This window comes from Platalea leucorodia (genome assembly GCF_965183815.1).
Source record: "Platalea leucorodia genome assembly, chromosome: Z".
Taxonomy (NCBI): domain Eukaryota; kingdom Metazoa; phylum Chordata; class Aves; order Pelecaniformes; family Threskiornithidae; genus Platalea; species Platalea leucorodia.
The window spans coordinates 19,435,871-19,450,321 of NC_138858.1; the positions used below are offsets into that span (position 1 = coordinate 19,435,871).

General features: G+C 46.4%; 1 protein-coding gene across 1 annotated transcript; it reads left to right on the forward strand.

Moving 5' to 3' along the window:
* Window positions 1-8,769: 8,769 nt before the first annotated feature.
* On the forward strand, window positions 8,770-14,329 carry FST (follistatin; the record flags this gene model as incomplete). Its single annotated transcript, XM_082335809.1, has 6 exons — window positions 8,770-8,851; window positions 10,847-11,038; window positions 11,455-11,673; window positions 12,035-12,259; window positions 13,295-13,525; window positions 14,247-14,329. 6 exons carry the CDS (start codon window positions 8,770-8,772, stop codon window positions 14,327-14,329), a joined length of 1,032 nt encoding a protein of 343 aa, XP_082191935.1.
* Between the last annotated feature and the right edge of the window lie 122 nt (window positions 14,330-14,451).

Here is a 14,451-nt window from a genome sequence, read left to right on the forward strand (position 1 = left end):
TTAACCATTACTGCCACCTCGCTATAGAGAAGCAAGGGCCTGCCAAGACTCTCTCAGATTTGCTGGTTTTGCTCCTACACAGTGGATAGGACTATTACAGCATTCAGGTTAGAAGGAGTTTGGATGCTCTGATGGATCAGTTTTGGACTATACTGTCACTTTTCCCATTTGCAGAGATGGCCTCCTTTATATACAAAGCTGGAAAGGAGACTACACTGCCTTCTCACCGTCATCACCACAGAATTTCATCTTCCTTTTGAATCCTGTGGAGGATGCTCAAAAATGTCATGGAGCTCAGCAGGATACAGCCAATGAGTGTGATGAGGCACTAGAAACAGACTGAGCTTAGATTTGGAAATAGGGACTTTCAAGTGTGTGCACTTAAGGTGGAATTATGAGGCTAGAAATAAGGAACACATGGACCCTGGGCCAAACCACTGTCACCTTACTGCCTGTTAGGGAAGAAAGTGGCACAAACTGCACGAGCAAACCTCAGATAATTCTTTTGTCTTCAAAAAAACAGGAAATGTAGTAGATATAGATAAAAGACAGCCACCAAATACAGATCAAATCCTGAAGGTCAGGATTTTATGATGCGTTCACGAAACAATTTTCCTTTTAATAATCAACTTTTCTTTATCATTTCAGTTTTTAAAGCATGGGGAAAATCCATGGATTTTTGCATGCATAAATGAGATAAAGTAACAGAGCAGCAAGAAGGGATGGCCAGTGGAGACAGATTTGGGGGTTTCTCCCTGCTATTCCACAGGCTACCCACATGTCTTCAGACACGTCATTTTGTGCCTGATTCAGTTGCCTAAAAAAAGACATTTAATGCCATTTGTAAAGTCCAAGTGTACCCAGGTTATTCATACAAAGCTAGCAGGTATGATGCCACATGCTTCTGGAACAGCAGCTGGAGTCACATAAGATAGGCACATTGTGTGGGAAAATGGCTAAAGCCCTTTTCCTGCTGGTCTCTCTCTCAACCTCTCTCATCTGAGATGTAGACTATCTTCATGCTTACTCCTCCTGCTCTCAAAGCAGTCTTGTACAATGAAATTGTTAAGGATTAGCAGGTTCACAGAGTTGGAGGCCCCACAGGTATCAGCCCCACTCTCTCATGACCGGAGGAAACCAAGGACTTGGTTGATCATTAGAAGAGATAAGGGCCAGGGCAGAGACAAGAAAGCAAAAGCTCAAACCCATGCATTCTGGACTGTCCTGCAAACCCGTGACTGAACTGGCTACCCTGTGCACAGAAGATGCACTATCTCCTCTTTTTCCAGACGTCCAGGGAGGAAGGGAATTTGCCATACCCTAAGGACTGGCAGTCTGAATATCAATCCTTCTATGCACAACTTCTGGCTCCTCAACTCACCTATCGATCAAGTGTAGAAGAAAGCATATGTGAACTAACCAAGTTAGTGGACAGAACAGGAGCCACAGGACTCCTCCTAGACCCCCTTCTTGGGAGAGTATTAGGAGGACATAAACCAGTTTTTGTGCTACTGGAGGGAGACAATTCTTACAGTACTTCCTGTGGAGCCAACAAACTCTCGACAGTCCATACAGGGCCTCCACTTCAAAAAAATGTATGCAATAGGTCCCAAAAGAAAGCGTAAATTACCCCGGCCTCTTCTTCCTTCCCAGACTACTAGCCAATTTTTGTAGTCATATTTATGCCATAAAAGCCTGACTTCAAAATAAGACTTTAGAAGATCTGCAGATACCACTATTTTGCACTGCAGTAAGACAAGTCTACAGAGTTACTTGCAGTGTCATTTACTTAATATAGCATAATACCTTCAATTTGTACTAAATATTAATTTTTGAAATTCACTGTTGTTTATGTGATAGCAGAAATGTGCTTTGTAATGGTCTGAAAATTTTGATGACGTATGAAGAGTTGTCATACATGTGTGATGCTGTACCAGATCTTGAAATAAGAATGTTTAAGCACTAAGTGCTTTTTATAAATATATTTCATTACAAAAAAAAAAAAAAAAAAAAAATTGAAAGAATCGGGATAACCATGAGACGCTCCTTTTCTGCTCATAAAAATAAAGGAGCTCATCACAATTAGGAAAAATCTTTTCTTTGCTTCCATCATAGCCATGACCTTAACTTCTCTAAAATTCTTTGTCACAATGAGTCTCATTTAGATCATTATTTTTGCTGAGGGCTCTATCTAGTTCATTTCTTTCCTCACATATTCACCAACATGTGCAACACAGTACTAGAAGGTGACATTTGGAGTTTATCAACATGTACCATGTAGGACAATTTTGATAATGTCCCAAAAAGCTGCCACTGACTAAACAGCAGTCTAAAACCTATTTGGTTCCATTAGTCTCTGAAAGTAAACCATTAAAACTGATCCTCTTCCTTGATGGGCAATAAAGTAAATACAAACCTCACAATAAGAAGTTAATGATCTGTCCCTAACAAGGCTGTAACTTTGACGTACCCAAGCACCTACTCTCTCAGTCTAGAAAAAAGATCCAGTATGTCAACAGATACATGCACTGAGCCGGAAATTGTCTATTTGTTACCCTTTTTGCCATGCTATATTCAGCTTGTCACAGTTGGCTATGGCTATCACTCTTAACAGTGATTTTTATTCCATTTAAGCTCCAAGCCAGGACCTACAGTCAAACAAACCCTTTTTTGGATTAGAAAATGATGTGAGCCCACATATCCAATGAATCAGATATGCCCTCCACATTAACTTTCATAGAATCAAACTAACAAGAAGAAAAATAAACTAATGGCAAAAAATAATTGAATTTTCACAGTAGTTACTTACAAACTACGTCCGTTCTCACTTTAATCTTAGGTTTAGTCTCCAATCCTGTTCCAGCTGCAACTCATTGCCAGCTGACATGTTTTTTGAAGTCTGCCACACAAAATGTTCCAGACCTTAAAAGTACAATAACCACACATAACCTCTCCATTCCTAAAGCACCATGCTCCTCATCTACAATTTTACCTTAAAAAATTGAAGTTTTATCACGAAGTATGACATAGCTCCACTTGGCAGAGTTGTGGAAGTAGAAAGGGCAATTTGCCAGTCAGGAAGCTGGGCAAGAGCCATTCTCCACTTAGTACATGACTTAAGACAGCCAAAGGTTAGCTTAATGCTGCCCAAGCTGAAATGGCCTGCCAGGGGCTGTTCTATCTGACAGCTTTGCTCTTTCCATGCTGCTTCCCACTATGCCACTTCTTAAGCCTTTACATGGAAGTGGTTTGTCTAGAGCTGGTGGTGCTGCCTTTCTGGCATTTAGGCATTCCTTTAAAACAGTAGCATCCTAAAGGGCTGTTTAGAGCAGGTTTCCAGCAATAACTACATTTTCTATTTTTTTTTTAAGTTTTCAAAATTTCGTTTAGAATCAATGTCAGAATTCCTGCTGCTATTGACAACACTGCAGTCCCAACAAGGGGAAAGACTTTTTCTGCCCTGGAAATTCCATGGTCTGTGTGTGTTTCTAGTTTTTCTTCTCTTCTCTGAAATTGTATAGAAAAGTATCTGATCAATAGATCAGATCAGTAAAGCAATAGATCAGTATACTCCTTTATAATTTTTCATTTAATTTCCTCAGATAGTTAGTGTTTTTAATACTTTCCTTACAATTTTTTCCACTCCTATTTTCTACTGGAATTTTGTAATTTTGTCCAAGCTTTCAATAACCTGGAAAGCTTTTGTAACTTATTTAGTAGCCTGTTTTCATTCCATTCAAGTGTTAAACCTCGTCTTACCACATCACAACCTGTTTGCAATGATTAATAATAAGGCCTGCTGGACTTCTTCAGTGCTAGTTCATGGTACTGCCAACACAAGAGAGGAAAATGTCTTTGGAGTGTCTAAGACAGCTTGTCCCGTTCTGGCCTACAACAAAGGGCAAGTATCCACCAAACTGTAGAGGGATACAGAATTCTGTTACTACTCCCTGAATCACCAATAAACAGTAGGAAAGGGGTTAGTTTGGCTCATACCACATATATGTCAATTTTAGCTGACGTAAAATGTGAATGCCACCTGTCTACATGCCCTTTCAATAGCACGAACAAAGCCACAAACACACAGAGCTGCTAAACCTCCATGGGCTACCAGAAGCTTTCCATATTTAAGACCAGAGTACTCAAAGTCACGCTGTCTTCCTATTCCTCCTGTGAACCACAACGAATCAGGCTAAACCTTTAGGGTGCTCTCCAGACAGTCTGAGCATCTGTCATAGGGTGGATTATTAAAATGGCAAATTGCTCACCTACAAGAGGATTTCTTGACGATGCTCAATTCCTTCTTTCCACTGAATGACAGGTAGAAGTTTCAGATAGCGTACGTGTTTACAGCTGTCTTGGTCAAAAGGGATGACAGCTTTTGAGATGTGACTTGCCAAATATCTACTGACAGACAACCTTATATTGCCTTTGGAATTTTTACCAGTGGTATTTATTAGGTAAGATCCCTACTACCTCTTAATTCAATCAGTTGCCCACTACCTGAAAACAGACATCAACTTTTAAGTCAACTTAAAGAATAAATAACTGTTCAATGTACCTGTATTCATCTAATAAGCACAACACTCATCAATACCACACAATACAAGTTCTATGTTTAACATTTACACTTATGTGTAGGAATAATTTCAGTGTAATAGTACATGTATCCACTACCTAATATTAGAACTTGGTTAATATATTTTGGAGCTTAGTTTTATCAGGAATTGGTTTGTTTGTTTTTCATGGAAAAGTCTTGGCAAAATCAAGAAATGAACCTTTGTAATCCAAATTTTTATGCTGCTTTACGCTGATAAACAGCACATGAAATTTCTACAGAAAAGGCTGTTGAAGGCTTGTATTGCCCTATACTGAAGAGAAGAAAAAAGAAACGGAAAGCTTATAAAATGGAACAATTCAATGGTGCTAAGAAAAGTCCTTAAATGTGATATCTGAGATGTGAAAGAGGGGAACCTTTGTAAAAGTGCAGTTTTCCAGAAACAGACCCTTCTTTTTGTGATAATCAGCACAATTAGATGGGAATAAAGGAAGCTAACAAGTCTTCTCTCCTACCAGAAGAGGACGTTCTACCTTTATTTGAGTACTTGCTCTGTGAGAGAAGTCAGCTGTGTGAGAAACCACATAGGATGATGCATACATCCAGGCCAGGACCACAGGAGGGTTTTTTTTCCTCTCCTTTGCGCATTAGGCTGGGAAATGCCAGGATAGGCCTTCCCATTTTCTCTTGCCCAAAATCCAGATCCCTTGCAAATAATCAGCTTTTGCTTGGAGTCCTATCCACATCCTCGAAAAACTTTATGCAGACGTGCTTCTTATCGAAGAGAGGGTCCTGAGGGGGGTCCATTCTCACGACAAGAAACCGCTCCTCTGTTGAGAGGCAGCACATTAAGGGGAAAAGAGTAAAAGGAAATACATTATAGTAGTACAATGAATACTGACTTCTCACAAAATAAATATTCCCCATACGTATATGTATGGGTGTGTGTATATATATGTATGTATGTATGTTAACAGCACATGTCACACAAGGTTACATTTAGGGATTATTTTTCCTCCTACTCAGTATTTTGCTGCAATTTTCCTCAGAGACCAGCCACTTAATGTTTTGGATTATGGGGTCTGTTGTAGCTACAGCTACATTACAGATAGGACAAAGACATACATTTTATGTAAATTGAGAGCTAAATCTGAACTTTTCGAAAGTTTGAGATGTTAGTACATACGGGTTTTTTAAAAGGCTTTATTATTCCAAGATCAGGGCCAGCTGCAAAGATTGGATTCACATCCAAAAACATATATTAAAATGCATAAACTTCTTGGTAGAAAGAAGTTTTAAAACCTGTCAGGCTGAGAACAACACTCTTTTTGTGTGCTGCCTGACAATTCAGTTACAGATCGACCCTATTGTTTTTTTGGTAATTTAAATATGATTGTTGGCAAAGCAGAAAGGGGTGGAGGAGTTATACAGGGAGGCACACAGTGAGAACGAAGAAAGCATTTCTGATTATACAATATATCCTTGACATGTTGTTACACACAAACCCAATATTTAGCATTTAAAAAAGAAGAAGAAAAAAAAGAAAAACAATAAAAGAAACAACAGCTGTTTCTATGTGATGTCAGAGAACAGGTGTGATACAAATCTCCACACCAGCGCAATCATATTGATCTCCTGATGATACACGCATGAAGCACATGTGCAAACGTTATCGACCCATCCGGCATCTCGTTTCCAGGAATACGGCCTGAAAATGCCTCTCTATAATTGAAAACATTATCAGGATAAACACCGTATTGGCCAATTCTTAAAAAACACACACAAACCGAGTAAGAAAAGGTGAGCCTGACCGCAGCACGCCCCGGCACCGCGGGCGTGCGGTGCCTCCGCGCTCGGCAGCAGCTGCCTGCGCTCCCCGCGCTGCCGCCGGGACCCCCCCGGACCCCCCGGGGACCCCCCCCGGGCCACCCGCGCCTGGGTGAGAGGCGGCTGGGCCCCGGCGCTGCCCCCGGGGGCGGGCACGCTGCTTCCCGAGGTGTGCGACGGAGGTGCCAGGCCGCGGCCGGCCGTGGCCGGAGTGCCCCCGCGGGGCGAGTCGGAGGGGGGACCCGGGAGAGGGGCTCCCGGGAGGGGGCGGCGAGGGCAGGCAGGCCTCCCGCCCCACGCCTCGGCGGGCTCCGCGCCCTTCCCTACGCGCCCCGCGACGGGCCGAGCCCAGCTCGCTGCCCCCGCAGCCGGCGGGTCTGCCCCGCGCCTCCCGGCTGAGCCGTGCCCGGGGGGGCGGGGGGGCCGGGGGGCACCGGCCCCTCGGGGCACCTTGCGCCCAGGATCTGTCCCCTCCGGGAGGAGAGGCAGGTTTTGAAACCGGCCCTTCGTTTGCGGCCGGGGGGGTAAGGGGGTGTTTTGCTATTAATTGTTAATGTCGTCTGCCATTAGAGGGCACTAAGCAACCCTGCATTAGCGCTGCTCCGGCGAGCGAGGAGGGAGAGGCGGCGCGGGGGGGGGGGGGAGAGGGGGAGAGAGTGGCACCAATTTGGGAAAACATTACAAAGGATGTGGAGTCCCGGAGCTTCTGAAGTGCTCAAAATGCCCGGGCGCTGCTCAGGACGATGATCATAATAATAATAACAACAAAAAAAAATATGCAGCGAGGTCAATCATTTACCAGTCTGCTTCTTAATGCGTGTGACCGCAGGTGGTACCGAGGGACATTGTGATTCATGCCCACTTTCAAAGCAGGACCAGGGCCCGGTCTGAGGCACCCAAACAACTGTCTTCTAATATTAGCACGGCTGTATTTCTGGATCTATTATAGTCTGTCCAGACAGATCCCATTGTAATGGGATCTTTTATTAAAAGATTAGCACTATCTCCTGCAGTTGGTGGAAAAAAATCTGTTATCACTGAGTTATTTGCAGTTGTGGGGAGGGGGCGGGCGGTGGGGGGAGCCGGAGGGCGGGAGCGGGGAGGAGGGGTGTGGGGAGGGCCGGGCGGAGGGCGCGGGCGGCCGCGGCGCACCGGCCCCTGACCCGGCACTGTCCGGGCATTCCTGTCTGCATACTTCGCAGTCTGTTGTGCTTTGGTGGCTCAGAAAAGCGAAAGAATCGAAATTAAAAAGGCAGCTTTTGAATAAACAATACCATTTTCCGTTAAGTAATCGTTTTGTATAAAAGGAAATATCGCCTACTCAGTTTCATTCAGCGGTGCCAAAAAATGTTATAAATGAGAGACCGCCAACTTTTCTAAGGGGAGAATAATGCCAGACTGTGCTTAATAAACTAGTGCCCTAGAAGTTCATTATCGATGTTGCAATCTTTTCTGATTCTGAAAGGAGACCGCCTACGTCGCCCCCATTCCCGTCTCGTCCTCCCGGGCTCCCAGTGAGAAGGCTGTCACTTGGGCACAGCCCTAGGTATTAAACTTTTATTTGGCTCTTTCCATTTTTTTTTTTTTTTCTTTTCTGTTAGGCTTGGGGTTGGTCGGTTGGGGTTTGGGGTTTTTTTGGGCCGAGTCCCGCCGCGCGAGCTGCCTGCCCGCCAGCCGCCTCCCGCCCCTCGGAGGTGCGGGGAGTGGGATTTATTCTTAGCAGCCGCTTCGGGCGGGGACGGCAGCGCCCCGCGGCCGCGGAGCCCACCCCGGGGCGGGCAGGCGCCGCTCCGCGCCCCGGCAGCCTCCGCACCTCCGCGCACCCCTCCGCGCCGTCGGGGGGGCGCGGGCGGGCAAGGGGCGCCCCTGGGGCAGCCGCCACCCCCGCGGGTCCCCGGCCCCCGCGGCGCGGGCGCGGTCCGCCCCGCGCCTCCCCGCTTGCGCGGGCGCGGCCGGCTGCGCGCCGGCGGCGGCGGGGGCTTGCGCTGCCTCCCGCCGCTGCGCCGAGGGCTCCGGCGCCTCCGCCGCGCAGGGCTGGCGTGGGGCTGCGCGGGTGCGCGCCCGGGGTGCGCGCCGGTGCGCGGCTGTGTGTGCGTGTGCACCTAGAGCAGATCATTGGAGAGGGCTTCCAGAAGGTGGGAAATGTCACCTGATTCACACTGAACTTTTTAAATCTCCCCACCCCCGAGCAGACACACACACACATTAGGAGACCGCCCACCGCAGACAGCTAAGACCCCCGTATAGATTTAAAGAGAGACTGCATTCACAGCCTGACGTTCATTCAATAGAGCGATCATAAGCAGGCTGGCTAGTGCTCGCTCCCTCTCCCTACTCCCCCTCACGCTGTTTCTGTGTCTCTCTCACTCCCTGCTGTACTGAGGATGTTAAATCAGAGAATCCACCCGGGCATGCTTTTACTCCTGATGTTTCTGTGCCACTTCATGGAAGACCACGCAGCGCAGGGTAAGACCAGATTCTTTATTCGCAGATATTTTTCCTTATTATTACTATTGTTTTCTGTCTGACGGGTACGGTTTAGTTTGGTGCGGTGTTGAACGCCTCTCTCCAAGGTCCAACAGGACAGAAGTTAACTGCGGGCATGGGATTTCTTTCTACCGAGGTGCAGAGGTGTCATTTAGATCCCTTTTTGATCGGATCTTCGGACTGCTCTGCATAGGCACAGAGGGCAGATGAGGATGTTTCTCGGTATTTATTGTTATTATGCAGCATGAATGAAGAGCAGCATCGCGAAGGAACTTTCTCAGTCTCGGCTCCCGAATGAGTGCTCAAAGTTTGTTGGTAATTTAGCTCAGATTTTTATCTCGCCTGCCTGACGGAAGGAGAGGCGGTGATGGGGAGCCCCACGATTACAGCTGACATTTTTAGAAACCAATAAGTGGTCATTTTCCGGACATTCCTTTAATATTGGGATTTCCTCCTCCCCCTTCCTTTTCTTTTTTTTTTTTTTTTTTTTTTTTGTGTGTGTGTGTGTGTGTGTGTGAATAAGTATTAGTGTTGTAAATTCTCCTGCACTGAAGAGTATGCTTAAATAAGTTGTGGTTTGTTTTGTTTTTTTTTTTTCCCCATGCGAACAAAACAAACCCGAACCTGATATTGACAACTCTTAAGAGCCCTCTTTCGACACAAGGGAATATTGATTTTTAGTTTTGGGGCTTTTTTCCCTTATCTTGACCGTGTTCCAGTCACAACCTGGATGTCTTACCATTGCTTGTTTAATAATTTTTTTCCTTTTTTTTTTTTTTCTCCCCCACTACCGAGCTAGAGCATAAGTTAATCTAATGTAGGCAACTGTAAAACGCAAAACTTTTTCTTTTTTTATAAGGGCGTTGTTTGTTCAATGATTTTTAGCGGGGGGGGGGGGGGGGGGGGGATATTCCCCCGCGCCCAGCGACATCTCGGCTGGCCGATCCTGACCCCTCGCTGCGGTACGTTCCCATCGGAGTAAGGAGGCAGGATCGAGCCCTGGCTGGATTAGCACCAGAATCAATTGGTATTGAGTTGCTGGAGAAGTCACATTGGTTATTCACGAGAGACTCATCCCAACCAAAACTCTCCAGCTAAAAAAAGGGGGAGTTGCTTGGACTAATGTTCTTGGCTTGACTCCACAAATAACAGGGATACTAGTAAAAAAAAAATGGGGCAAAAAACCCCCAACAAAACTCACTCTATCTGGTTTAAGGACAGTGTACTTTCCTCTGAAATGCTTGCAGGAGAGACGGCACCTATAACTTTTCCAGCCTGATCGATTTTTAAAACTCTGTAGGGACCTCCTACTCTATGTGCCCTTGTATTTTATGTACTTTGCTCACTTTTTTGGAGCTCTGCTGACTTATTTTAGTGAAGGAAAGACATTTGTTAATAGAAGCAGCAAAATGTGGAGATTTCGAAAGACTTCGCTAACAGCAAATGTTCCCAATTCGTGCAGATTGCAAAATGGGCTGGGACTGAAACTCTGTGCGGCACTAAAACAATGCTGCTGTGCAGCCGCGGTGAGGAGGAGAGGGCAGGGGGAGGAGGAAGGAATTTGCAAGCGCGATTTTCTTTTTATTCCCTTTTAAATGCACATCCTTTTCAAGCCTCTGTCACGTGCCGGCAGTGCTCCTTCTGCTCTACATATGGAATAAATACCACCGAAAACTGCCTCTCGTCCTGTTTTGATCGGGTCTTTTCTTTCTGGTTTGTTTGGGTTTTTTTTTGTTTGTTTGTTTGTTTTTGGGGGGGGGTTTATTTTGGCTTGTGTTTGGTTTTTTGGTTTTTGGTTTTTGTTTTTAAAACCGCGCTCCCAAATGGGCCGGAGTAGCTGCGGGTTATGAAATGGGACAAATAAAAGTAAACAGTCTAGTAAAAGTCATTGCAAGGCGCACGTGCTGTGTCTGGGTTAGTGGTGACCGCCACTGATCCGGCTGGGTGTCCCCTCCCGTCCCGCCCCCCCCGCAGCTGGGAACTGCTGGCTCCGGCAGGCGCGGAACGGCCGCTGCCAGGTCCTCTACAAAACCGACCTCAGCAAGGAGGAGTGCTGCAAGACCGGCCGCCTGACAACTTCGTGGACGGAAGAGGACGTCAACGACAACACGCTTTTTAAGTGGATGATTTTTAATGGGGGAGCTCCAAACTGCATCCCGTGCAAAGGTGAGGGGGTGCTGGCGAGCTGCGCCTTGCTGCGGAGCGGTTCGGGCAGGGGCTGGGCTGGGGAGGAGGAGGAGGAGGAGGAGGAGCGGGGAAAGAGCCGGGGCGGGGGGCGGGCAGCGCGGTCCTCCCTCGGTGGGGCTTTGAGGGGCGTCTCGAAGCGGCCCCGGGAGCAGTGAGGGGACCCCCGCTGCTGCCTGGCCACCGTGCTCATCGCGGGGAGGAGGGGAGCGACCTCCTCTCCCCCCCGCCCTCAGTGGCGGGGGGAATTTCTCTCGAGTGGTGTTTCCTGGAGGGGGGGAAAGGTGTTTTCTCTCTATGCTCTGAGGTCACGGTGTCTTTTTTTTCTTTAAGCAGTTTTGACACCAGGTCTGTTCTGCACGCTCGGTACTAAAGTGGTGCCTCTTTCCTTCCATCAGAAACGTGCGAGAATGTGGACTGTGGACCTGGGAAGAAATGTAAAATGAACAAGAAGAACAAACCTCGGTGTGTTTGTGCTCCGGATTGCTCTAATATCACTTGGAAGGGCCCTGTGTGTGGCTTAGATGGGAAAACCTACAGGAACGAGTGTGCCCTTCTCAAAGCCAGATGTAAAGAACAGCCCGAACTTGAAGTCCAGTATCAGGGCAAATGCAAAAGTAGGTTTGCAAATCTAATCCGATCTCCCTCAAATGCCAAAGGGTGTGTGTCTGAGTGTAGGGAGGAGGAGCTGTTGGACATACTTCCCCACAGGAACCAGAGTGATGTTCCAAATGCTGGGAGACAGTAACTAACCACGCTCAACAGACAAGGATGTAGCTGGGTTGAGAGTTCCCCATAGTCTAGCAGCACTTACGTCCCACCAGCTACCCTGAGATGGGAGGGTTTCCTTCAGCGGCCCTTAAATGAGGAGAGCTGCTGAAGGCTTTTATCTGATCATTTGTTTCATTGTGTCACCCATTCAGTCCTTGCTGGGGCTCTGGGACCTCCTATTAATCACTGTTTCTGTCTTTATTTTAGAGACCTGTAGGGATGTTTTATGCCCAGGCAGCTCCACATGTGTGGTTGACCAAACTAATAATGCCTACTGCGTGACATGTAATCGAATTTGCCCAGAGCCTACCTCCCCTGAACAGTACCTCTGTGGGAATGACGGCATAACTTACGCCAGTGCCTGCCACCTGAGGAAAGCTACTTGCCTGCTGGGCAGATCCATTGGATTAGCCTACGAAGGAAAATGCATCAGTAGGTATCTCGGTCGGAGGGATAAGGGTGGGGGCAGCTTCCTCAATCAGCTGTTTCAGGGTATCGTGTGTGCAATTGGATGGATGTAGTTAGCGCTGGGGAGGAGGAGAGACTTCCAGCAGCCTGGGTCAGTGCTCCACTCCGGGAAAAGGAGAGCCGGGGTGGGCTTTGCCCCAGGAAAGACTGCAAAAGGGATGAGGGAGTAGATGGCCTGATCCTGCTTCTCTTGCTGTCACTGTGGGTGCTGACATTAGTATCCAAGGGAGAAGTACCTGCCATTAAATAGATGATGACACGCTTACAGCATAACAAGGTCTCGATATTCAGTGGATCTGGATTCCTGGAAACAATTGTCTTCAAGTGGTCTTGGCAAAGCTTGCATTAACTTAATTGGAAACATCTGATCACTTTTTCCTCTTTAGAAATATTGCAGAGTTTGGAGACAGTTGGTGGGTGAAGATAGGAAGATAATCTCTGTGCATCCTGACATTTTGTATTGTGATTTCCAGAAAGGACTGATAGTGAAGCGTGTTAGGAAGAAGCACCTTCAGGGCAGCCTCTGCTCCCCAGAACTGCTGGGGGAATTCGGGGGAGTCTCAGGCTCCTTTTAGTTGGCATAGGTTGAGGTGAATTCCCTTTCCAATCTTGTAGACAACTACTCTGTGTGGGTTAGCTTAAAAATAATTGATTTAGAAATGCTGAATGTGTTGGCAAATTCTGCACTTACCGCTAATTTGTGGAGCTGAGTTTCCACTGACATCAAACGGAGCAGGAAGGTCATGTACAATAGGCAAATGTAATTCTGTATTCCCAGGACCAAGCTCTGCTGGCACAGCTGTCTTTCCTCCCCCACATATAAGCAGGCAATGGTGTCCAAGGGACTACTTGCTTGAGCAAAATCAGCAAGTATCATCACATCTAATGCATCTGAGTTTTGTCTGTTCACAGGGGAAAGGGAGTTCGGGGTTGTTTGTTGTTGCTTTTCTTTTTTCTCTGTCTTTTCACTTACCTCTAGTATCCTGTATATATTTTTAGAAGCCAAATCCTGTGAAGACATTCAGTGCAGTGCTGGGAAGAAATGCTTGTGGGATTTTAAGGTTGGCAGAGGTCGGTGCGCCCTCTGCGATGAGCTATGCCCTGAAAGCAAGTCAGACGAAGCAGTCTGTGCCAGCGATAACACAACTTACCCAAGCGAGTGTGCCATGAAAGAGGCAGCCTGCTCCATGGGTGTGCTTTTAGAAGTAAAGCACTCTGGATCTTGCAACTGTAAGTGAGATTTTTAACTCTGCAGACTCTTAAAGCTTCTGAAGGCAATCCCTAGGTAATGAAGACTTACACCTTTAAACATAAGAAAGCTTGATTTAGAGATTCGAGATACGGTACCGGTGCCATATAAGTATGTATCTATCACGCAGACACTTTGGTTACCGATAAAATGCAGTAGCTCTCCAAAAGCCAGTTGGCCTTCAAGTTGGGGCTTTGGGGCTATTCTAAGGACAAGTCATTTTGTCAGAAAGGGGTTGCCCTAGGAGTGTAATTCTAGCGATTTTTTCCTACTTTGTTTGCTCTCGTGTGCTTCGCTGATTGCTTTATTAACACCCGGATAACTCTAACTCGGTCCAAAAGAACAAGCTTAATGGTAGCACATGGGCACCTGGTTTAGCACAGTTGCCTCTACTAACTCTGAATGAAGGACACAAAGCATTAAACCTAGAACACAAGAGCGCTTTTTATTTGATTTCAGGAATCTGCCAATAAAACCTGAGCCATTGATTCTTCAGAACTTTCTGCAGTTATGACTTCATAGATTATGTATAAAAAACCTTATTGCATAACAGCAGATGCCAAAGAGCATCTCACTACAAGTCGCATAAAATGCAACGCTGTGTTATGGCTGTTCAGAGGGCTTTGAAAACATGCACTGAGCTGCTTCTGCGCTGTTGTTGTCCTTATTTAAACAACAGCTCCCCTGTATTCCCCCATCTAGCCATTAATGAAGACCCAGAGGACGAAGAGGAAGATGAAGACCAGGACTACAGCTTTCCTATATCTTCCATTCTAGAGTGGTAAAACCTCCATCACTATTGGAACAGCCATTGGGCACGAAATCAATGTCCATACTGTAAATGAGTGTATGCTTATTTATTTTGGGGAGAAAAAAAGTATACATATAGTTGAGTCTCGTAGACATT